At 38.7% G+C, this 25,623-nt stretch overlaps 1 protein-coding gene across 9 annotated transcripts in view; it reads right to left on the bottom strand.

The window, feature by feature from the left end:
• FAM184A (family with sequence similarity 184 member A) overlaps window positions 1-20,106 on the bottom strand; it is a 76,349-nt gene extending 56,243 nt beyond the window's left edge. For all 9 annotated transcript variants that reach the window (XR_005828505.1, XR_005828506.1, XR_005828504.1 and 6 more), the window contains exon 1: window positions 19,614-20,106. Coding sequence is in view for 6 of the 9 variants with exons in the window: in XM_040598615.1 (XP_040454549.1) it covers window positions 19,614-19,781 (168 nt within the window). In the remaining 3 variants the exon portion in view is untranslated. The remainder of the gene's footprint in view (window positions 1-19,613) is intronic.
• Window positions 20,107-25,623: the final 5,517 nt, after the last annotated feature.

Below are 25,623 nucleotides of genomic sequence, written 5' to 3'. Positions count from 1 at the left end.
ACAGCAACAAGCTTTCCAAAGTAATCTCTAATGTCTTCTGTCTACAATTAATTATTTAAAGAATGATACCATTAAGTTCAGCATAATTTATTTCCAGGAATAGAACATTAACACATTTAGACTTCTACCTAATGTTCAACATTTGAAAGAAAACAACTTACAACCAATTTTCTCTTTCATACTTGCTGCTAAACATTTACACTTAATTTTCTGTGAAAGAGAAGTCTTAGTGAGTCAGAGAACACGCTGCTCATAACCTTAAGCTGATAGTTAAACAGGAGAAGAAAAATATTTTGTGCTTTCAGGTTTCTTGATGTTCAATACAATATACATAGGGCGTAAAGCCTCACAGGAGCACATATATCTAAAGACAATTTCCTCATGCTCCTAAACACATGCTCCTTAAGTACCAGTGATCTGATGTGCCAATAACCTATTTCTGCTTTCTGAACTGCCAACCACAGATCAATATCACATTAACTACTTGACTTACAATCCTGTCTGTGTTTTGTTTATTTGCGTATGACTCACACCGAAATATCAGCGCTTAAGTATTTGCCTGAAAATCCTACTGGTTGAAGAGATCCACTTGCATTTACAGCTCAGCATATTTGTAAGTTATTACAGGGCCTGTACCTTAAAAAGTAGTTATCAGAAAAAGGCATGCCATGTTCCAATTAATCATGGGGTAGGAGATATCCTCACCTGAAGAACAGATAGATACAGGACATCTCTCGGCACAGGGCCAGAACGGCCAGTGTGCCCAACTCAGTCATTCACTGTTGCCTTTCTCCTAGAGTTGTACCAGACAACAAATGAGAGGCTTTCTGGGAACTAATCAGGAGCTTTATGTTACATTAGCCTGGCATGGAAATGTACACTTTGTCCAAATCCAGGAACAGGAATAACCATTAATGAGCCAGCCAGGTAATCGAAATCAAAAGCATGCCAGCAGGTAAACCTACAGCTGCAGAGCACTCTGCAATCAGAAATTCAATAAAAGGAGCACGGTACCTGCGCTGCATTTCATAGACCAACTTGCCAAGCAGCAACAGGAAGACGGGGTTCACCAGTTCAGAAGCCATGTGGCCTGCTGTCAGGAGTCAAGAGTGGTTTAAATCTCAGGTCTCTGGGCCAGGACACAGCATGCTACCTTCCAAATCATTTTAGCAACCATTCCAGTGAACTGAGAAACAATTTACCCATTACAAGGCGCAGAGTGGGTGACCAGGCTATGTTGCTGGTGTCTCCAGACTGGGTCTCACCAGTGGAAATATGACCTTAGGGGGGCAAAAGGGGATTTGACAGAGACATTAGTGCATACGTGAGGCTGACAAATAGATACTTGGGGGAAACTCCATTCCATTCAGTAGAGCAAGGTCCTCGACTGGATGTGTGGGGTCCACTGTAGAACAGATGGCATCTTGCTCTGGTTTAGTAAAAATTCTATTTTTTTCTTAGATGGGTATTCTCAGCTGTGCTGCAGAAAATGGACAAGTAGGGTATTTTTCTCATGCCAAAAAATTACAGTGGAGCAGAGCCAGATAAGATACTCTGAAACCTGGGTACAGGTTAATAAAAGAGAGAAGAAATTAGGGCAGACATAATTTACAAATATATATCAAAATACAATAAAAATAGGAGCCCTTAGATCTAGTTTTTCCCTTCCAGAAAACACAGCAGTAATAATGGAAGGCATATGGTGTTTAACAGAAGGGAAAGAGGAAAAATGACTTGCCAATATGCAATTTAGATTGCCAGTTTGGAGAATAGGTGAAGCTGCTATTCCTGCTTAGGCAAGACAGAAAAGCAAAAAAAAAAAAAAAAGTATTAGATACAATATCCAGACCCTATGTTCTGAAAATATTCTAATTTGGTTTTCAGGATTTTCATACCAAAGCTACTTATGAAACAAGCAAACAGCTTAAACACTGATGAAATACAAGTTCATTTTATAGAGATTTTTAAAAGACTCATGGCCTGGCTAAGGCACGACAGACAGATACAATGCTGCACTATCTTAATACAATACAGCCTTCAGCATATCTTCAGTTGAGGCAAAAACTCAGGTGCAAAGCAAGCAGATGCAATGTCACACAAGAAATACAGATTAAATGGGGAGAGCTATTTGAAGATAATGGTATAGGACTATGAGACATGTGTTGGATATTCAGTCGAACAACACTAGCCACTGACTAGAAGTAATGTCCAAGATACGTATTACAGAATACTGCAGATAGATTGGATTTGGCCAGTAGGCGGTCTAACTGATTTTCAGGAGTAAAACATCCCAGAATTATATGCACAACCTTGAACCAAAAGAGATTTTACAAGAGGAAAAAGTAGATTTGAAGATTTTGACAGAAAGATGATAAGCAGCTAGATACAGGTAAAGCATACCTCTACTATAAACTAAATTATACAGGGCTATTTCCCCAGTTTACAAGGGAGACATCACCGCTACTGCTTTGTATGACCTGGCACATCATCCCCCACTTGGCTACTACATGACATCTGTTTCTGAGATAAATGCTCAGCTGTTCTACCCTTACACTGCTGGCTCTCAGAGTTACATAATTTACAGTGTCCAGCAATACAGTTCCATACATTCATATTCCGCTCTTCTCAACTACAGTTATTTCTAAGCACTATATTACCTGCATGATTCCGTGACATTTTTTAATTTTGTTAACCATGCATAAGTTTGCTTTCTATGCTAAAGTGTAAAACCAACTTGCTGAATAAGTCTGAATAGAGTTTAATGCAAGTTTAAATCTGATTATGACATCAAAGATATTTTCATTATGACAGATTTCAATACAATCCAACATTGCAGAAAAACTGTTCACGAAAGAAAAAATAAAGTGTTTAAAAAACATTTCAAAAGTTAGTCAGAACTGTAGCAAACAGCAGAAAATAGTTTAAGTGTTTTATAATGGCTCCCTGGAAATCAGTACTCATTTTTTAACTCAGCCAGTACCTGTAAATCAAGCTAAGTACTCCTAAAACACTTACTTGCTTAATTGATGAGAGCTCTGCTATAAAACCATTACCAAAATATAGCAGTTCTTCACAAAGCTTCTCAGACTCTTCAATGCTACGACTTGAAAAATTGTTTCATCCTATATCAACATTGTTTCAGAACGACATTACAAAAAAATACAGATACTATTTCCATATTTTAATTACCTGCCAGCCATAGCAAGTCGCTCCCTTCCATTTTTAGTTTCTGTATTTTGTATCATCAAGTTACATCTTAATGGTTATTCAAGCCACAGTTAGCAAAGCTGGCATTTTTTTCCAGACATAATCCCATTCAGAAATTTCCCTCCCTCACTGCATTTGTATATATTTTAAAGGAAAACATACCCTCCAATTCAACATTGCTTTCCCCCCCCACCCCCCCTTTTTCTCAATGAAAAAGAATTAATATTTGTCCTTGAAACACCACCCACATAGGAAACACAGCCTTTTGGTGAAAAATATATGAGAGATGGCACTTAAAAAGTAAGTTTTCTGCAGTGGGATCAAACAGTTTAAAAGATGACATTCACTGATAATGAAGTGATGAGTCTAAAAGGATGACTAGAAGTTGAAATTTTCTACAAAAGTATTTCAACAAATCCATTACACTTAGATATTCTTAATTTAGAATGAAAAACACTCATAGAAAAGGAGTAAGATCAGTCAGCCAATTTCATTAATTTCTGTTTTAAAAATCAGTCTTTTTTTAAAAAAGGCCACTATAAAACCATCTAACACAGTATCACTTATGTCAACATAATTGCTATTTTAAGTTTCCCATTTTTTTGTCTAGACTTGGCTAAATTATTCTTGATACAAACATATCTGTGCTTTCACCAATTTAAATATTTCTTTCTGATTAAAATAAAGTCATGTAGTTATTTGTACTCGATAGAAAAATAAGTCATAATACTCAAAATACAAAGTCTACAAAATTACTGTCCTGTTTCCTTTCAAAATCTATTTCTCTTTATCATTTAAGCTTTCATTATAATTCAAGACTAAAATTTATTCTTAAATCTTAATCTAGTCCACCTTCAAACCTAACCCCCCATTAAATTTTGCCATCTGAAGTGTCATGTTTAATTCAAACATTTAGTTTTACCTAGATGTTTAAGATGAAAAGCTGTCTGGTCACTGACCATTTTTTGATTTTTCCATATGTAGCCTAGCAAGAATAATTTAATTATAAATAAGAGTATCTTATTAATTTTTATATAATTATATGTTTATATAAAATAAATTTCATTTTTTATAAATTTCAAGCTAAGGACTCATCATTAAGCTTCCAGTCTTCTTTTTTGGTTTGAGGTTATAGAAGCCATACTATAAAGCAAGCAGAGCGGCACAGTCACTTTTGCACAAATCACATCATTTGACAGTTCAAGTTTATTGTCAAAGCTCAGCCTGAGACAGACCTAGAACAAGTTTGCAGTGGTCCACTGTCGCAGCACTCTCCAAACTATCAAGCTGCAGCAAGGTCTTTTACCATCTCATACCAGCATACTCTTGATGCCAGTCCCTCTGCTGCCTTCTACTCTCTCCTCACCCAGGGCACACACTCTCTTCTCTTCTCTCTGCTTCTTCCCCTTCTCTCTTCCTTGGCTGCCCAACCTCTTAACAAAGCCAGCCACAGCTGTACCTTATCTACATCGGCCAACCCACCGGCCCTGAAGCCAGCCCACAGCTGTTTTTTATCAATGTTAGTTAAACCAGCTTCATCCCTCTACAATATCCCCTTTTTCCTTTTTAACATTTCATACCTCATGTTTTTACCAATCATCACAAACCTTTTACAAATAAACTCCTCATACTGTCCTCTACCATTCCTCTATAGTCCACTGGGATACCTTCCAGTAACTTACATATCGTGTCTAACATACAATAAAAACCATTTATAATTCTTAGCTATCTCTCAGTATTTACACAATAGTGGCTATTAGTTTTGTCATTTCACACCAAAACCTTAAAGGTTCAACACATTAACAGAAATAACATGTATACAAAAGTCACAGAAGGGCTGAGGTTGGAAGGCCCCTCTGGAGGCCATCTAGTCCAACTTCTGTGCTCAAAGCATGATCAGCCAGAACAGACTATGCTGGGCCTTTGAATAACTCCTGGGTTTTGAATATCTCCAAGGAAGGAAACTCTCAACCTCTCCGGGCAACCTGTTCCAGCGTTAGCATCCTCACAGCAAAATAAGTGGGTTTTTATGTTTAAATGGAATTTCTTATGTTTTAGTTATTGTCTATTGCCTCATCTTTTTATAAGGCACCACTAAGAACATGCCCACTCAGTCTTCTTTTCTTTCTACCATCTGGTATACACAAACATTCATAAGATTGCCCCAAGCCTTCTCTTCTCCAGGCTGAACAGTCTCCATCTCTACCTCTCCTGGTATGACAGATGGTCCAGTCCTTTAATCATCTTAGTGGCCTTTTGATGGACTTGCTCCAGCATGTCCAGGTCTCTTATACTGGGGAGCCCAGAACTGGACCCAGAAATCCAGGTGTGTTTCACCAAGGGGGAAGGATCACCCCTTGAGCTGCTGGAAACACTCTTTCTAATGCAGCTCAGTATGCAGTCAGCCTTCTTTGCCAAAGGCACACTGCTGGTTATGTTCAACTTGTTGTCTGTCAGGACCCCAGGGCCTTTTTGATAAAGCTGTTTTCCATCTAGTTGATCCCAACCACATACTGGTTATGCTGCCCCAGATGCAGGACTTCGCATGAGGTTCTTGTCATTGCAGTTCTCCAGCCTGTTCAGCTCTGAATAGTAGCACACCTATATGTTTGATAAAACAAAGTCACTTGTCCCAGTTTTGCATTGCCTACAAACTTGCTGAGTGTGCATTTTGTCTTGTCATCCAGGTCACTAACAATGTTAAATAGTCCTGTCCTCAGTGTCAACCTCTAGAGTACACCACTAGTGACTGGCCTCAATTTGAGCTTCATGTTGCTGACCAGAACACTTCAAAGCCCACCAGTTCAGCCAGTTTTCAGTCCACCTTAATGTCTACTTATCTAGCATATACCTGGAGAAAACACACAGGCATGTGGCAAACAGCAGTGAATATGTAACTAAATAGTCCCACAAAAAAAAAACCCCAAAAAAACCCACCACAAAAAAACCCACACACACCAAACAGTTTTTTCCTTGTCTCTAGTCTACCTATAAAAATACTTAAAATTTGTGCAGTACCTTCTGCCACAAGTTGTCTGAACCATTCAATTAAAAAAAGTGTATACTTAAGTAGGAAAATTGTAGTGTCTCTATTAAAAACCTACAAGAAACCAGGTAAAAGCATACAATTGTATTGCTTTGTCCTAAAGCATTCATGCCATTAAATACAGTAAGTGGAATCCTGTGGCTTCTCAACCTGAACACTCAGTTACTGGTCTACAGTCTTATTATTGTTATCCTGTTGGATTTAAACTTCATCAGTGATGTAATCTTCTGGACAGCAACACTAGTGAATGTTCTTAAAAAAAGCCATCCCATGCAACTGCAGTAAAGGCTTCTACCATTGCTTCTGCTTAGCAGCTAAAATAGAAGAAGCTTATTTTAAGAGTACTTATATTGTAATTGTTTGCTAAATTTGACTCTTACAATACTTATTTTATTCAACATTAAGTGGAAGAGTAGGAGTTAATGTCTCCCAACAGTCCATCATACAAAAGTCTATAGTTAAGACTGTTCAGAATTTTTCACCTCCAACAAAATTTCCCCATACTTAATGGGTCAGTCAAGTAAGGATCTTCATCAAGACCTCAAGTTTTGGGTGTGATGAGCTATCCTAAGAAAATCTGCCATAGCTGATATGGTAGAGGAAGATGATTAAAGGAAAACCAAGAAATCTCCTTTCTTCAGCACACATTAAAAACTTTTTTTTTTAAATCAGTTCAGAAATATTGGCAATCTTAAATCAAGGAACACAAATCAAATACAAGTAGTCTTGCAAGGGAAAAAAAATACTTTCTCAGCACCTGTGTGCAGCTTCACATTAAATAATGAGCTCCAGGCCAGAGACCTTGAAGTAGGTACAGGTCTGTATCATGCACATTTCAGTGTATATATATTCAGTCTCCGAAACAAACATGCCTAGTTTTACCTTCTACTGTAAAAATCTCTATTTTTCTACGACAAGAGAAACAAAAATGTTACTTGAAAAATGCAATTACCTAAAAAAAAATAATTAAGAATTATCTACTTAAGCTATACACAAAGCACACATACATACAACACCGAAAAAATATTCTGAGGTGCACTTTAAGACTACTTTATGTATAATGCAGCTTCCAATACACCAGTTTTATTTCCACAGTTAAAAATGATGTCTTAACCTTTTAAGAGACAGTATGGAACAATTTGCTTTGCAGACTAAAACATCTAGCAGCTGACAAGAAATTTGTTGAAAGTTTTCAAATACTTTTTCAAATTTCAATTTCAAGTTTAGCTAGCAAATAGAATTTACGCTTTGGTTTGTTTGTATTTTTAATAACATCACTCTTCAAAAAAGAAAGCACGAGTTATCTCCAGTAATTAATACACTCCTCCCATAGCAGAGCAGGAAAGGTTCTAAGAAAAAGGACAGATTTTAATATCTAACTTTGTGTTCTGCTTTCAGCAGATCCTCTCCCTAACTCTAACCTATACTTTAGGAGAACTTCTGTGGCTTTCTACCTATAGTTTAAGGGTTAGAAAAAACATTACAAAGGCAAACACAAGTGTGTAAGAAAAGACCAGCTATACGTTTCATATACCCCTGAGTCATCATGTAATAAATCAGTGACCTGAAGTAAGTAAAATTAATCAAAACACTTCAAGTGTGCTTATTTTCACAGAAAAGAGCATGCAAGAGTTGACCAAAAAGGACATATGATTGAAAATTCCACTGTGATAAAACACAGACTTGCAAAAATAATCTTTCACAGCCCTCTAATGAACAGTAATGGCTTAGGTATTCATCCTGCATCCAACTTGAATCAATACTTCCTCCTGTTACAAACAGGTTTAGCATATACTTACAACTGCAACTCCCCGCCTTGTGTGGGGACAGCTGCAGACATATCAACACTCAGTCAAAGCCCCTTTTCAGTTTTGGGATGGTAACCTCTATTAATCAGGTTGTGCCAGAAATAAACATTACAAATCTGTAGCACAGTTAGCTTTAGGCAATTTCCTAAGACAGTTAAATCTTGAGAAGCATACTGAGGTAAAAAAAAATAAAAAAAAATTTAGTGACAGATGTACAGATTCTCCAATCTGCCTCCTAGTGAGAAAGAATCCCATTTACTCACTAATCATCTATCTAGAATATAGTTTTACACATCTGCTATGTGCTTAGACCTTAAATTGCTGCAAGGAAAACAGGATAGCCCAAAGGGCTATTCCAAGTTGTGTTTTGGTCTCTGAGCTGCATTTGCTTACAGATTTATTTCTTGAACTTTTGCATATTTTATTTGAGTCTTTCAGGTATAGACATCCCTTGAGGAATTTAAGGTAGTCAATTTGTATTGCATCTGTTTGCGGGTATTTAGACTTTGTGCAACAATGCACTGGAAGTTCTCGCAGCTGAACAACCGACTTTACATTGAGGAGATAATAGTAGCTTGCCCTTGGCAAAACAAACCACATCAAAGATCTTCACTCTACAAGAATTGCTCCATGCACAAACAAATTTATTTTCTCTCTGAAAAAGTGACAGTAAGTTCAGAGCTACCCAAAACAAGAAGTAGCAACACCTAAGTGGAGAAAGAGAGTAGAAAAGGTAGTCATCTTATAGACCTGTATCACTGTTTTTGATTAATCACCAAAATAAATAAGCAGCATATAATTTCAGGATGCAATTTCCTGTTCTTTTGAAAACTACAAGGGCTTTTGAATCTAAAATACTTTGGGCAACATCCAGAAATAAAATACATCTCTTTAATGAATTTAATGACAAGACAACTGCATTTCCAACTTCTGAAAATCCTTAAAAGGTAAGAATAATAGGGTATTTATTTGAGAAAATAATAAAACCAAGGATAAATCCTGAATGAAATAAGTTTTGTGTTGTATATTCTCTAAATCAGCTTTAGGAAATCAAACTTGAACCCCTTTTAGAATCTTGACAATATAAATAAAACGCTGCTGCTCATTTAAATATTAGCAAATTAAGAAATGTTTGAGAACTGACAGAACTCCCTGAAAAATACTACTGCTTGTTTTTGTTTTCACTTCTTTGGTTTTTTTGTCAGGCTTTTGGGAATCCACGACAAAATGGCATGGCAAACATTTTCAGAGAAATAAGTCACTGCGCTTACTTTCAAAGTGTTCAGTGCAATCAGTGTTACGGCTCACCACACTGACTACACAAAAGGACTGGGCAATAGTAGTTATACAAGTAGAGCCTCTAAAGAGATCTTGCTAGTAGGGAAACACTGGTTTGCATAAGAGGAAGTAAAACTTACTCGCTTTTGACATCAGTGCCAGTGAAGAGAAACGTCGAGGCGGCCCTACGTTCCGCACCAAGGAGAGAGGCGGGTTGTCACCGGTCGCCGGGCCCCCGTTCAGCACCACAGACAGCGGCAGGCTCGCACCGATCGCCCCCCCCCCCGCCCGTTCAGCACCAGGAGAGCGGCCCGCTGCCGCCTCTTCCCGCCGCCGCGACAACGGGACAAAACGGGGCAAGAGAAAAATTCACCACAGTTCCAACAGAACTGACAGGCAAAGCGTCAGACAAGGCTCTGCTTCACGAGTCTTCCAACAAAAGCACGTACAGCCTCAGACTTCGATAAAAGATATATCAATGTTTATGCCCCATCCCTGGGAGTGTTCCAGGCCAGGCTGGATGGGGCTGTGAGCAACCTGGTCTGGTGGAAGCTGTCCCTGCCCATGGCAGGGGGCTTGGAACTAGATGACCTTTAAGGTCCCTTTCAACTCAAACCATGCTATGATACCATGATTCTACGATTCTTTGATTTTAAAAAAAAAAAAAAGTTCTTATAGATAAGCTTCGGACTACTCTAAATTCTTTGACAAACATCTGGGCTTTTATGCTTCCCAGACAAGTGAATTATTTCTTTCTGTACACCTGAGCAAATTATTCTTTTTTCTTGAAGGACCTATAAAGAAACCCGTTTCCATACATGCAAACAGAAAAGGGTCAGAATTAGTAGCAAATCTAGTGTCAAATAAAGCACGTCAGTCAGGACTTGAATTAGATTTTTTTTAAGGGACCACATTTACCAAAATTGCATATAGGCACATAAAGAAGCTACAGTTTATGACCACTATGTAACTTCTTTGATATCATATAGCAAGAGGACATGCTACTTCTGTCTCCAACTTCACCAACTAAGTTTTCTGAAAGCAGGGGATTTAGTTTCCCTCAGAACAAGGGAGCATAGACCCATAAGAAAAAAGAAAACAAAACCCCAAAACCACACTCCAAACAAAACAACAACAAACCCCAACACATTTCACAATTGCCATTAGAGAAAAAAAAAACTCTATTACATAAAGACCTTTGTGTCCCATCTTGTCCTTCCCCTGCCCCCGCAAAAAAATATCTGGGATTTGGAATATAGTTTATTCTAGAGCATCAACTCATACCTATGGAAAAGAATGCAAACCAACAGAAGCTCAGCTTGCTTCAGGCTCTTCACTTGTACAGAAGGTGTAAGGATACTTGGTAAAGCAGTGCCTGCCCAAACATAAATGACATTTACTACAAGCTCATGTATTAGGAATTTGTAGGCAAGGCAGAATATACCCACCACACCAAATTGTGAATAGTCTATACTGTGGATTGAAATGTGGCAAAGTGTGAAGCAAAGCATGAAAATTAAGAAAGGCAAGACAAGAACCATGGGCGTAGAGAGAATGGCCACAGAACATTCCTAGATCAACTCAAAGAACACAAACTGCTCTTCATGTCAAAGTCCAGTCTCTGTTTTAGCACACATTTTTACAAATTCTATCTCAGCATAAAGCAAACAGCCATATGCTTTAAAAAAAAAAAAAAAAAAAGACTGATTTTTATGGCATAGGAACTATACGTTAATGCTATAATGTTAGATACAATATGGAAAGCTAGTGAACAACCCAACCATAATAATAAATCAAAAATTTCAAATAGAATGCTACCACTCAATGGCACAACACAAAAAGTAATATATATTACTATGTTGTCAATACAGTTTAATGTTGAAAAGAGATATCTATAGATTTTTAAGGTGTTTCAAAATTGTTTTTAGCCTGTAAATATATCCTTGATTACTTATTACTACCAGCTACAAACAAACTGTATTTGTTAAAGTGTGAAACCTATACTTACAATTACACAAAGGAGATAATTTATTAATTTAAGTCCTTTACCCCAATCTTTATTACAGAAATAATTTACCATTGTTTTCTTTTTTCAAATTTTAAAAGGACAAAGACAGTCATAGGAGATTACTGAAATACTTTTTAGTACAACCTATCCAAACATATCAGCATTCATACTGCAAAATACCAGATCTGAGAAGGCAGCGTCAGACACTCTTTACTGAAAGTTATAGCTTTCAGTCATGTTGTGAACAAAAGCATTGCTAAATTAAAAATCTCTGGATTATAGCACACCTGTTTTCTAAACATATTACAATTCAGGTTTCTAGAAATGAAATTTTAGGAAACTGGCTGGAAAAATTAATCTCATAAAAATGAAAATAGAAAGCTAGTATTCCCTATAATCATCTCATGCTGCTACTTTAAAATGAAAGACAACATTTTAGTTAAGCAGTATCTTGAAAAAGAAGGACTCAATGAACTTTTCAACAATAGCTATTGTTTAAAGGCTGTCATTTTAAGCCTCGCCAAGTGACAGCCTCAGCAAAAAGCTGTTCTTCGTCAGAGCCTCCTAGATACAGTTAAAAAAGCCTGACCGAGGAAACAGAACCAGGTAATATGCATTAAGTAGGACAAGATGGTGAATAGCTTTAGTCTGTTTTTGTTTCTTCTGGTTATTTTTGGAATGCAATGCCTTTGGTTATTGGTATGACATCGGTCATTAGAAGAATGCATAGAAGCCTGGCTTACTACTGCCAAACTTGTATCAGCCGAAAGACATACATATTTGATTTCATAGTGTTACTGCTAAAGAAATCCAGCAAATTTCAATGTAAGCCTGCAAACAGTAAGAACAAGTTAGTTACTATCTAAGTAATGCCCCCCCTCCTCCATACAGTTAAAAGGAGAGTATAGTTTTCAATGGAGACTTGGAGGGGTGGGGAAACAGTAGTATCAGTGACAAAATTACTGTTTTTATTAAAGCCAAACCCTGAGTTTAGAAAATGAGATAATGAAAGAATTTCAGTGGTTAGAAGCTACTGTACCAATACAATGACTTACTACAAAAAAATATTTCTACATGTGTATTAGATGCAGTATGCACCCAATTATACTTCCAGACATTAAAAAACAAGGTATGTGCAACCAATATGCTGCACGAAACACAGAAATATCCAGACAATGCTGTTACTAAATACAGTTTTACAGTGTTTAAAGAAAATACAGAACCACTATGACTGAGTTGCAATCTGACTTCTAAAGTGGTAAGACTCTTCATGTTGAAGTAACTTCTTTGCACATCCATGATATTCTAGACACACAAAAAAGACTGTCTTCTGTTGATTAATTTTTATAAAACTTGACAAATCAAAACTCCTTGCAGGACTGAATAATTCAAAGCACTGTGTCCATGCTCATTTACAAGTGCAGAAATAAATTAATCTATGAATACCTTGTACTATTGGAGTTGAACCATTGATTTTCTTTTTCAAATATACATAAAAGACACCCCTGTTTACAACTTTCACATTTGAAGGAAAGCATTTCCATATTATTTTCATAACTCTGAGCTAGTACTTTCTTGATTTTATCTAAATCAAGATAATAGCAAAAGACTTCTTTCATAATGCAGTACTTCCCTGAAAACAGCATCATCATCAAAAAAACTAATATCAAACTAGACTTCAAATGTTTTTTTAAATTTTTCCATAGGATTTATATCATTATATGTAAAAAACTGATGAAAGTTGACAGATTTTAAACTTTATGGATGTTGCAGTAGCAGGATTCATTTATGGCCTGCATGTTCTTTCTTCATGACTTTTCTAATTTTGACATGTTTGGTAACATTGAACTTTGTACTAAAATCCTTATCTTTCAGGTTTTCTTTAAGTATCTATAATGTACTGATGTATCAGATTTACAGCTGAATTACATATTAAAGCAACAACATCTATAGTTTTCCAGCTCCTTGTAACTCTATTATTTAATTATAGCAATAAATATGAATAAGCATAGAACAAGAATCAATTATATAGAACCATAGAATCATTTAGGTTGGAAAAGACTTAAGATCATCAAGTCCAACTGTAAACCTAATACTGCCAATTCTACCATTAAACCATGTCTCTAGGTGCCACATCCTATTATGCATCCTCTCACCCGATTTATTTGTCTCATGTTGATTAATCTTTTGGAGTTTTTTTAAAATGTGAAAGAAAAAACCCCACAAACCAAAACCACAAACCCCAAAACAATCTTAGAGAAGCTAATATATGCACAAGCTTATTAAAGAGACATTTTAGACTAGCAGCTTACGTAAGTGTGTGATCAGACAAGTTTTTCAACATCACACTTTCAAATACACACATATACAGAAAATATCTTTAGAACATTAAACTGTCAGTGGTGTCAGAAGAACTGAGAGTTAACAGACAACCATTAAGACTATGCAAATGGAGAGCAAAGGAAATTCATGAGTTAGTTTTTTTTTTAATATTCAAAATATTTCATTCTTTTCCTACTTCTTTCTTCTTGATGTCTTATGACAAAAGACTGTAATGTCATTGACCCAATTCATACATACCAGAACACTGACCTCTAAAATATACCCGTATCAGGTCCATTTACCAGCCCTGCAGTCTCACCTTATAGGTGTGCAATTATAATGAATGGAAGAACCATTACAGGGGATACTTTGAAGACCTCAGGGCCATGTATCAGAATAATTAACTTTTTTCAACTAGTCCCAATTGGGAAAACCCAGCATTAATAAGAATTCCCAGACTCTGCTTCAGGACTGACAATTTTATTTTTTTTTCTCTTCCTGCTCTCTTCTTTCAGAGACAAAGAGCATATTAACTAAAATGCCACATTCCATAATTTTTGTCCTACAAAACATGGAAGGTAAGACAGACCTCTTCAGGTCTAAATTGGAAGCCACAGCTGCTTTAAAGCAACTCTGAGTGCTTCAACTAGCAAGTATTCAGATAAAGACAATAACTGGTGATTTTATTTATGATCTGAAGAAAATTTTGAGAGCCTGAAAGCTCTACTTAGCTTTTCTGAACTATACCAGATGGTATTAAAGACTTGCCATTTTTATCTAGTCCCATCTTTGTCCTTATACCATCATGGGGACAGAAAACTCTCTTCTGTGAATATCCCTTGCTAAAACTGTAACTACTGCAGAACATGGACACAGAACATCACGTGGACAGAGTCAGAAAGGGAATATGGAGAGACTATACTAGCATGATTAGTGGAAAACCTTAAGATACTTGCTTCAGAAATACTGTGTTTTTATCTTTCAGTGCTACCTGCAGTCTCTCCCTCCTTAGAGGGCTGACTTCAATTGCCTTTGGAACAATTAATGCAAACCAAAAATAAGTATCTCTAAAGAGACGTAAAAAAATATTAATATCTAATATTACATTTTCACACCTTCTAGTCCTTGAAAACCATTTTTATGTAATAACAAAATATAGCATTTATTCCCACATTACCAGTCAGAAGCATATGCAAAAATTCTGGCATTCAAATATGTACTCAAATCACACCCGCCTCAAAATTTCAGTTCTTTTCATGCAGTCCTAGAACTGTTAGCAAATATTGGCCTACTGCCAATGTTAACACACATTGGAGAGATGACATAAGGTTGCTTAAAAAACTAAAACTCGTTTTTACAAAGCTGTTAATGGCATCAGCTACCACATGCCGACAGCTAACATCAAAACAGTTCCACAGGGTTTTTTAGATTCTCATTTCTTCCCTATTTGTAAGGTCTCTTCTTTTAAGTTTTCTTATAATCCTATGCCAAATGAACATTGGCTTTCGGCAAGAGGCTTAGTTGTTTTGTTTCCTGAGGCAGAATACTTCCAAACAAAAGCTGACAAAGCTTTGTTAGAAATATTTTGTTAAAAATCATCGATATAAGTTAAACCCTATAGCTCTTACTTCCATAGCACTGCATTCTGTGATAGCCAAGGGAGACCTCTGACTATCCCAGCAAAAAAGTCCACACAATAAGAAGCATAAGCATCTGAATTCAAGATCATCAACTTGGGACTTCACTCTTCAAAGTAAATCTACTATCAACAACTGCAAGCAACTCACTGTGTTAATTGCTACATTAACTTCATACTTCTCTCTAATGCAGGAAGATAGAAAGACAAAGGAGAAATGTTATTTAAAAAAAAGCAGTTTCGCAAATTTACACAAGCTGGCAGCAGAGTTGAGAACAGAACTGTGATCTCAGGGGTCCCAAATTCTAATTTCTTGTTTACTTAAGTATGGTGCAACTTTGGTAACTTTGTTGCCTTAGTCTTTGAATGAGCCGAGTGGAACCTTTCCAAAACTGAACCATCCAGCTCTAAGCATGTACCAAGGGAAAAGACTGAAGTACAGTTTTCCTTTTATTGAATAGAAATGATCGCTGTAGGGTACCTATCATTAGCATGGCACTTACAGACTCTTCTCCAGTTGATATAAAGTTTCTGGAACAAGTATCATGCAACCAAATAAATCCTGAAGATTCTCAATGCATAATCCCAGCTTGGATCATGCAGTTATTCCATAGAAGTCAAAGTTTTATGTTGATGTCACAAAGCTTGCACAACAGACTTTGAGAAATCCATATCCTAAATGTGTCTGCAATCACAAATATTCAAGCTTCAAACTACAGCACAAAAAGCAAAAGCAACCCACACACGACACCCAAACCAAAAACACTTGAACTTGTACTCTTCTGGCAACTGTAAAAACTAACCCCATTCTTCCTTACTGATGTAAGCATAGCAGCAACTTACTTTTTGGTTTTTTATTCCAGTTGTCTTATGCAAACTAATTAAATATATATATGCATAACTTCATCTGTAGCAGGCACAATTCAGCACTGCATTAGCACTCCAGCATACAGTACTACAAACACATACATGCAACCTCATTATCACAGTTTATTTCTTGTTGGCTTTAATCTTCGTGTCAGATGCTACTTTATCCCCAAACTGGTACACAGATCTTTCAAAACACCTAAAAATAAGGAGCTTATACTGAAGAAAACTACTTAAAATTGCTTCAGTTACAATTTACTGGAGTCTTTAAACATGAAATGGAGTATCATCTTATTTTTAAAGCTGCATTTCTAACTACTTGTTTTGCCTTCCCCTGTGCTTTAAGCATGTTAAAGTTAAATCAAGTAAGTCTTCCCATCCCCACCCAAAAGTAAAAATAAAGTTAACCACTTCAGAAGTACTGTGCTTAGTGAAGTGGTTTTGTATCTTATTTAGCCTCATTCTGAACTACTGATTAAATCTAGTTATTAAACAAATTTCACCTTTTCCTTTGTGTTCCTGCACGGTTTTGACTGAAACATCAGAACCTCTCTAAGTAACATGAAATCATAACAGAGGAATCCTAATTTTGGAATTTTACACTTATTTCATGAGTGACCTGCATCTTCTGTGGGGAAAGCATTTTCTTCTGCTGTTACTCACAGCTTGTAATACAAACTGTACAAGGAAAATAAAATTAAAAAACCAAACTATTAAGTCACATTTCTTTTGTCACAAGACAGAAGATGCCTGGAAAACTTAACTATGTGCATCCCTTTGGCAATGCCCCATACATATTTAGATTTCCTTTTACCATACTATATTGGTAGGTTTGTTTTGACCTGGTAAAGCACCTGACTTCATCTCTAAATCCACTGAGAGACTTAGTGTATCTTTAAGGCAGTCTCAGAGAAGAGTTGGAAGACAAAAAATAAATAAATGGGGAAAACAGTTGGAAGGTGTGCAAGAAGTGTCTTATATCTATAAATATAAATAAAAGACATGAAACAATTGGAAAAGCCCAATTAAGAAGTGGTATTCTTAATAAGAATAATTAAGAAGATTACTGAAGAGGAGCTCTATACACATAAATTAGTAAGCATTTGACAAAGCTAGAACAGCACAAATTGGTCAAAAAACACCTTCACAGAAACAGCCCAATACATTTTTTTGCATCAGGTTTATTCCAGGAAATGCAAAGTTAAGTTAATTCTTCTCTGACAGTTAACTCTCGCTTACAGAAATTAAGTATCATGTTTATCTTTCTTCCCCTGTAGCTTGAGTCCTTTCTCAAGGATTAATTTCTGCAGCCATCAAATCAGGCTTCAGATTCTAGAGCAGGTAATGAAGTTTAGATTATACTTTACCCAGAAGTTTCTATACCTTTTTAAGCCTCCCTTTCTGAAAAGTCAAGTAAGAAACAGAAACATAGGACCCAAACCCTCTACCTATAGAACTGTCAAAACTTACACCTCTACCTCAATGAAATTAATGCTACAGAACACTTTTAATCATCTTTAAATTCTTAATTTTATTGTTACAATAGGTGCAAGAGATGCATTTTTACTATACATCCTGTTTTACATGTAAAAATGCTGTTCTTCACTCCACACCTTCAGTCAGTACAAACATCAGCTGATTTTTTCAGGGTTTCTCCCTAAAACCTGAAACCAGAACACAAACACACCAACTAAAACATTACCAGAATCTGCAAGTCACTGGGAAATAAATACAAGGTTCTGGTCTCCTGCAAAAGTCTAATTCACACATAAACTCCTTGTACAAGCACATAGTTTACAGTTATTTAAAATACACAAGCAGAAGACAATTCATAGCTTTTACTTGCAGTACTCTGAAGTCCTCAGCAGGACAGAGATGGACACAGTTTCTAGAGTTTTAGAACTGTACCATGGATCATAAAAAGACAAGCTTATGAAAACCCCAGGATATACTTTCACTCTCTTCACATTTCCCAGTACAAATTCAAAATATTCCAGCACCACACATGTAAATCCATATTTAACTCAGACCCACCTCAAGGTATCTAAACACACAATAACCGGGAGAGCACAGGGCACATGCCCAGTGATGTGGAACTCATGGGTATACACGAATGACTTCACAACAGAAGGGGAATGCTCTTTCTGAGATCAACTATAAACTGCTGGGTAAATTCCTAAAGAAAGAAAGAAATATATCTGAACAGACACACAAGTGAAACTTATTCTTTGAAAGTATTACTTTGCGTATGTACTAGGCCTTAAAGTAAGTCTAAAATACATTTATGGTCTCTAGGTGATTTTTGTACCTTTCAAGACGCACAAGTCTATAGTAACATCTTTAATTCATCATTTGGATGCCCATAGAGTAAAAAAAGAAATTCTTCAGCTTATTTCTACTTTTCTTTGTATGAAATTGTAATTTTAGTTCCATCAGTGTTAACATATAAAGAAATCGGACTCTGAAGTCAAAGACAAGATAAAATACCCCTCAGCCATCAGTTTTCCAGTACATTAACGTGCACAGTGTGCCATGGTAATACTATTTTTAAATATGAACCGTCTCCACTGTGAGACTGCCAGCAGTCTTCATTCTCTTTATTCTTAGTTCCAATGAAATGTCACCTTCATCCATTTCAGCATGTATTTGAAGAGTACTCGCAGTTCCCACAGTGCTTTTAAACTACCTTGAAGTGTTGTAGCTATGTAATTTTTGACAGAAGTAATTTCTTTTGCTTCCTCTTTAACAAGGAGAATCTGCCTTTCATTTCCTAAACAATGCTATTCACCCACGTCTCTAGCATCCTTTAAGAGATACTACAGTGCCAAAGATTTTTTTTAGGCTGTTCCAAGTAAATCATAGCTACAACCGCATCTGAAACATGGGGCCCATCGGCCTTACCAATATGCTTTTAAAACACCTTGTAGCTTGACCCCACAGACTTTAACAAAGATACATTGTATTTCCTATACCGGGGATGATACAATGAAAACTGTTCCATCAGCCATGCAAGACCAGAGAGACTCTCACACTTCACCCTCAGCATCAAAGGCATTCGAGATGCTACCAGACACGCTAAATAACGGTACTTCTCTCCAGTGGAAGGCGAACAAGCACGACTGGGATTTCTCCGTTTAAAAAGACTCAGAGCCTGGCTTACAGAAGACCTGGAAGAGAAGCTACGATTCCCACAGGATAAGCAGCGAGTCTCAGCCTAGCAGCGGGGGATGGTCCCCCCGCGCCCGGGCACCGGCCTGTGCCGCGGAACCCAGACCGAACCGACGGGCCGGGGCCGCTCCCGGGGCCGCCGCACCGCGCCCGGCGCCAGCTGCTGCCCGGGCACAGCCCGCCGGGGTGGCGGCCAGCGGCCGGGAGGACGAAATCGCAGGCGGCAGAGGGGCGGCCGCGGCTGCCGCTGCCCGGCGGGGGACGCGCCCTCACCTTGGTCAGCTGCGCGATCTTCTTGCTCATTTTGAAGTGCAGGTCCGGGCCGTGCTCGGCACCCAGCCCCGCCGGGGCCGAGCCGGAGCCGAGTTTGCCCGCGCCGGGCGCGGAGCCGCCGCCGTAGCTGTGCTGCGGCTGCTGCCAGCCCGTCCCCGGGGTCGCCATCTTCACCGCCCGGCCCCTGCCGCTGCTCGGGCTCCGCTGGCACCGGCCCTACCGGGGAGCCGCGCCGAGGGCGCCCCAGCCGCGAACCGCCCCGCGGCCGGCCCCGGGCGCTTCCTACGGCCGCCGGCCCCGGGCTGCGGCGCCAATCCCTCGGGGCGCTGCGAGAGCGGGCGCCGGCCGCCGATCTTCCCTCTCCCCGTCCGCTCCACCCGGCACCGGGCGGGAGGTCCGGCCCGGTCCTGGAGCGGCGGGAGGCCGGGCGGCGGTGGCGGGCGGGCTGTGCCCGGTGCCGGGCTGCCGCCGGGCTGTTTACGCAGCGCAGCCCCCGCGTCACTCGCCGGCCCCGCCCCCCGCCCGCAGCCTCCCCGCCCCCGGAGCGGCTGGGGCCGCGCGCGCCGCACGAGGACGGGCGAAGGAGCGCGAGCGCCGGCCGGCGGGGCCTCGCCACTCCCCTTCCCCCGGCAGGTGCGCGCGCTGCCTTCCCGCCCCCGCCTCCCCCGGCAGCTGGCGGCGGCGCACGGAGCCGCTACCGGTCGCTCGCGGCTCCTCCCGCGGGCGTAGGCGGGGAGCGCCCCTCCCGCCGGCTCGGCAGGGGGCACGGCGCCCCGCGGTGGCAGGGCTCGGGGCGCGCGCGGCCCACACCTTTTCCTCACGGAGAGGCCAGGGAGCGCCGCCGGGACCGGGGCCGGGGCCGGGGCCGGGCCGGTGCAGAGCCCCGCACCGCGGGGGCTCCGAGGCACCCGCCCGCCGTGTGTCGGTGCGCAGAGGGGTGAGGTGCTGTCGGCCCCTGCGTACGCGCGGGTCTGCGGCGGCCTAACTGCGGTTTTCTCACAGTAGTAAGTGATAGGGACAAGCAGAATCTTGAAATCGACGTAAGCAGTACGTTAGATAAGCACCTGACTGCACAATTACCTCAGGTTCTGAGGGAAGATGCAACCCGGACTCGCCGATGGTGGGGCGGCCCGCCACCCGCCGGGGCTGGCGCTGCCTGCGCCCACCGCCTGTGAGGGGCCGGAGCAGAGGTCCCTGCCAGAAGGGATTCAATCTGAATATCGCACATGCTTTTCTTTTGGATGTGACTGCTCTCTTCTGTTTCCACCCTGTGCAACTCCTGAGATTAGCCACCCTCTTTAACAATTTAATGTCTCTTTGCCAGGCTTTGACCTTTTGAGAATATATAGAGAGACTAATGTGGCTGGGCACATTTGATTTCCTGATTCACAGCCTCTGCACTCATCTCTTAAAGAGTCCTTAGTGCTTACCCTGGGTTGGGTAGTGTATCTTTTTACTGCTTTTTTTCTGCTCTAAAAATACCATATTTGCCTGCATTCTTTGTAGGCAGACAGAAATATCTAAGAGAGAAACCACAAAAATACATTGCTAAATCTGTTGTTCTCAATAAGATTATGGAGAAAAGTACACTTAGAATTTGCAAATGACAGATGGAATAGTAAGTTAGAAGAAGACATCCATATTACAGAGTAAAGTACCTCACTTGCTAAGAGAGATTCATGCTTATATAGTATAATAAATAACCAACTACACATGAATTGCCAGTGCAAACCTGAGGTCGTGGGGCAAATGTGATTCCCTGATGTACAGAGGGGACACTATTCAGAAGGTATAGTTAGATGTTGCTACTTTTTTACGTGTTGTTTGTGAGAGTTCAAGACAAATACTTGCAGCAAGGCCTGGGGTCTGTAATTTCCACACATCAGCACACTGGGAAGGCACTCAAGAAAGGACCAGAAGAACTGCAGAGGTTCTAGAAAAAGTCTCATATATTGAAAGACATAATAAACCCAAACTATTTTGAATAATGAGGACTCTAAGATGTGATGTAATTCCAGTCTTTATGTAGCTGTGTTGCCATGAGCTCAGAATTTGCATTGTTCAGGAAATTCTGACACTGATGCTTATTTATTTTTTTTCCTTCTGAAGTGGCCCACTCTGGCAACAGGGAGCAAAGGACAGATGGTGCCTACTCAGGCAGTGATTCATACAGATGAAATACAAGAGGAAGAAAGAGTATTGGGAGCATCTGTATCAAATCTGCCCATAGATGACATCCATGAATAGCACATACTGTTAATTTAATTTTATCAAATTAAAAAATAATTCAGTGGCAGAAGAGACTAGACTGTAATTTTTCATGTCTGGGAAGGTCAAACTACTAATGAAAGCAGTAGACTGATTGTGAAGACTTGGTTACAGATTATGGTTCTGTCTGGCTGACTGTGTGACCTTAAGCAAACTTCCTAATTCTCATGCAAGAGGGCACTTTCTTTAGTGTACCTAAGAATGCCTCTGTTATTAAGGAGTGGCTGGCTCAATTTATTATTGCTCCTAGAAACCTCAAAAGTTACAGGAAGTATTATTATAATTTTAATCTACACATTTTAAGTATTTTGGATAGACTTATTTTTCAAATAAATCGTAGTGGTTTGGATTTATCAACATTTCTTTTGAGACAAAAAGCCTCACTGTTTTATTTTTCCAGTTTCTTCTGAGGAGTATGCATATTTGCTGTGGTTCATACTGGCACCAGATCATTGTTTTGAAGCGAAGTGACTTGTATCTGCTAGGACAAAACAGTCAAATATGTTTAATTCTTGTCTCTCTGTACTGAGTTGCTAAATACTGAGTTTTGCCTAGATGCTTTTAAACAAAAAAAAAAAAATGATTAAATATTCTTTGCAATATTTCACGTATCTTTTGTTAGTAATTTTCAAGGTTTATTTTTTTCAGGCTTCTCTTGACACATTTCATGCCTTTAGAGCTCAGAGGGTGACTGCTAAGCCCTTTTCTATTCAGGTCTACATGTGTAGCGTAGAGCCTGTTTTCTTTAAGGTTGCTGCTGAAAAGAGACTCTATGCAGCAGAACAGTCAGGACCCTAGTGCTTTTTTCCCTTGGTGGGATTTCATGTCTCATCAGTTCAGTAGGATCTGTAAATCCAGAGGTCTCCCAGGGCTTGGGCTGAGGCCATCCAGAGGCAACTGAGAAGCCAGGGCTCAGGGATTGCTGAAGGGCACAAAAAGCAATGGAATGAGGCAGGGCTCTCTATGTGATCATTGCTGTGAAAGCTGCACAGTGAAACCTTTAGTGTCTATCACCACGGGCTTACGTAAGTGACATACAATTTGTATCTATCCAGTGTCTCCCTGTGAGTATAGGCATTATGTAGGAGAGTTCTTGGTGTATGTATACGGAAGATTTTTTTATAAAATTGAAAATATTGTTAGTGAAAGTATGCTTTAAGACTGTATTTTTATGTATCTGCTAGGCATGTATAGCAGCATACGTGCAACACATACAATGACTTTATAGTTTTGGTTTTTTTGATGTAAAATCAACAACACTGTCTATATGGAAGTCTACCTGTGCTTTTTTGTATTCTACTGCCTGTCTGTTTATCGGTGTATTTGTTGTTCAAATGTGTGTATGTGTCTATGTTTTCTAAAATTATGAAATACCATAACTGAAGTTTGCAAAACCACGAAGATTTCATTTACATTCAATCTGCTGGGAATATTATGGCTGACAGATTTCTGTGGGTACAAAACCCCCTTTATTTATCTCATCGCAGCTTTGACTAAGATAAATGTGTGCAATCACTGTATGTCTTATTTTCACGCCATAGGCACAATACTCCCTCTCTGGTTCTTTATAGACAGAAAGTGTTACTAGGGCTAAGCTTGCTTTGTGATAATGTCTTTTGACAACTCTGAAGACGTCAGAAAGTCAGCAGCTTTTACTGAAAGGACAGTTCACAAGCAATTTGACCTACTGGTCTTTGCAGGTTTCTGCTGTTTAATTTGTAAGGTTGTAGCTACAACTCTGAACACTGAGTTTTCAAATAATTTGCAAATGTGTATGAATAAAGGTGTTCATATCACAATTGTCTCTTTCATTTTCATTGAATGGTTGAATGATGCAAGTATTTAGTAACGAAATACTTAAAATATGGAGACTCTTAATAAAAAGCCTCATCATTTCTACCAGAATGCTAAACTAACCTTTTATTATATACATAATATATATATAAACCTGTTTATATACAGGTTTAATTAATTTCATAAAGTAATAATTCACCATTTAAAAAAATAGTATAAATACTCAAAATAACAACACAGCTTAAACGTATCTGTCATTCCTGCTTTAATTTTCTGTTCCAAACAAACCTGATGGAATATAATAACTGAATAAGCCCATGATGTCCTACTTTAACATAAAGGCCTCGTTGCTAAGGCTGAGGTTAATCTACTATGCTGAGATTTCTGTGTAAGAAAACATACAAAACAATTTTGTTTTAAAAGTATAGAAGTAACAAGGGCTTCTTCTGTTAGCTGTAGATAATGATATAAAGAGGGACATATTTTCAGATCTATGAAATACAAGAGTAGCCAAAATTGCCTTGCTGTGTTTGCGTACATAATCATGAAGGATATGCAGGGGGCAGATGAAGAATCAAACAAAAATAAAAACTAAACATCCTAATAGCTTTGAAATAATCTCATGACCTTTTAATTTGTGGGTTAGCAAGACTGATCTATGTAAGGTACACAATCAGGTCAACATTTCAGGACACTCATCTGAGTAATTCAATCAATTACCCTCTTGCTTCTATGTATGCAAGTAAGCTTTCAGTCAATAATGAGTCAGCGGTACAGAGTGACAAATACAGGTTTAGCGCTCTACCTGGTAGACCTTTGGGCCTTATGTCTTTTGGGGTTTTGATTTTAATGCTGTATGCTGTCTTGGCCTTAAAAGCTTGAAAGACTTAACGCCTGTAAGTCTTGAACTAATGTGTATGGGAAACCTGATATAAATTGAATATTTATTATATTCAATATATAAGTCAAATAATAAGTAGGCAGAGAATGGTGAACACACGTCTGATATAGATGAAGCTGCTATGTTTTTTATTATGTCCAGTTGTCCATCTTGGAAACTGTTAGTGGTGGAAGATACTTTAGGTCACCAGTATCTAAAAGGAATGCTGCCATCTCATGCATGTGTCCAAACTGGAACTACTGTCAAGATATGATGGACGAGAAAGTGTTTTGGCTGCAACTTGTGAACAAGCTTATTTGAACAGTTGGGTTTTTTGCTGATTCTTTGGAAGTTAATTTTCCAGATTCTGTAGAGATGTGCACTGGCACACAGAAAAATTCCCATGAGCAATTATCTCCAGATAATTCTGTCTTTCTTTCAATTCACTTGTATAATCTCTTGCATGACATTTTTATCCTCACATGGAAACATAAGGTTGGGGGCACATGGCTTTTTATTAGAAAAATTAACAATAGCCCACTCTTTTACATAAATTATTTTCATTCAGTAAAGATTTTTATATTATTTTAATGTCAAGCATAAAAGAGCAGTTAAGGATGGAAAAGTCCAGTGTAAAGGAGAAAGACCAATATGAAAAGTGTAAGGCTCTATCTTTCTTCTGATGTAGCTCTCTTATTTTCAATACTTCTGTTATCTTATAATTTATCTTTACTTTTGTTGTTAAGCTTGATCCACTTTTTTTTTTTTTTTTTTTGTAGCATAGAAGCTATATTTTAAAGAAAATAAAAAATATAGAGAAAATACAGTTCTGTTTTTCAGACAAAGGAAGAAAAAACCCTGTAGAAGTAGGAAAAAAGAAAAACTAATGCCTTGGTAAAACATCCCACTGCTTACACATGGCACTCATTTTGACGTAGGAGTCACACAAAATACATGTTGGTCATATCACTCACTGCTTTTCTGGAAGTTGCTGAGATACAGCTGGGTAAAAGATGCTATAAGAGTCTACTTAGTATAATTTTTTTTTCCTCTTGTTTTAGAAAAGAT

Source organism: Falco naumanni, chromosome 6 (genome assembly GCF_017639655.2).
Source record: "Falco naumanni isolate bFalNau1 chromosome 6, bFalNau1.pat, whole genome shotgun sequence".
Lineage (NCBI taxonomy): Eukaryota > Metazoa > Chordata > Aves > Falconiformes > Falconidae > Falco > Falco naumanni.
This window is presented reverse-complemented; position numbering and strand designations above follow the sequence as displayed.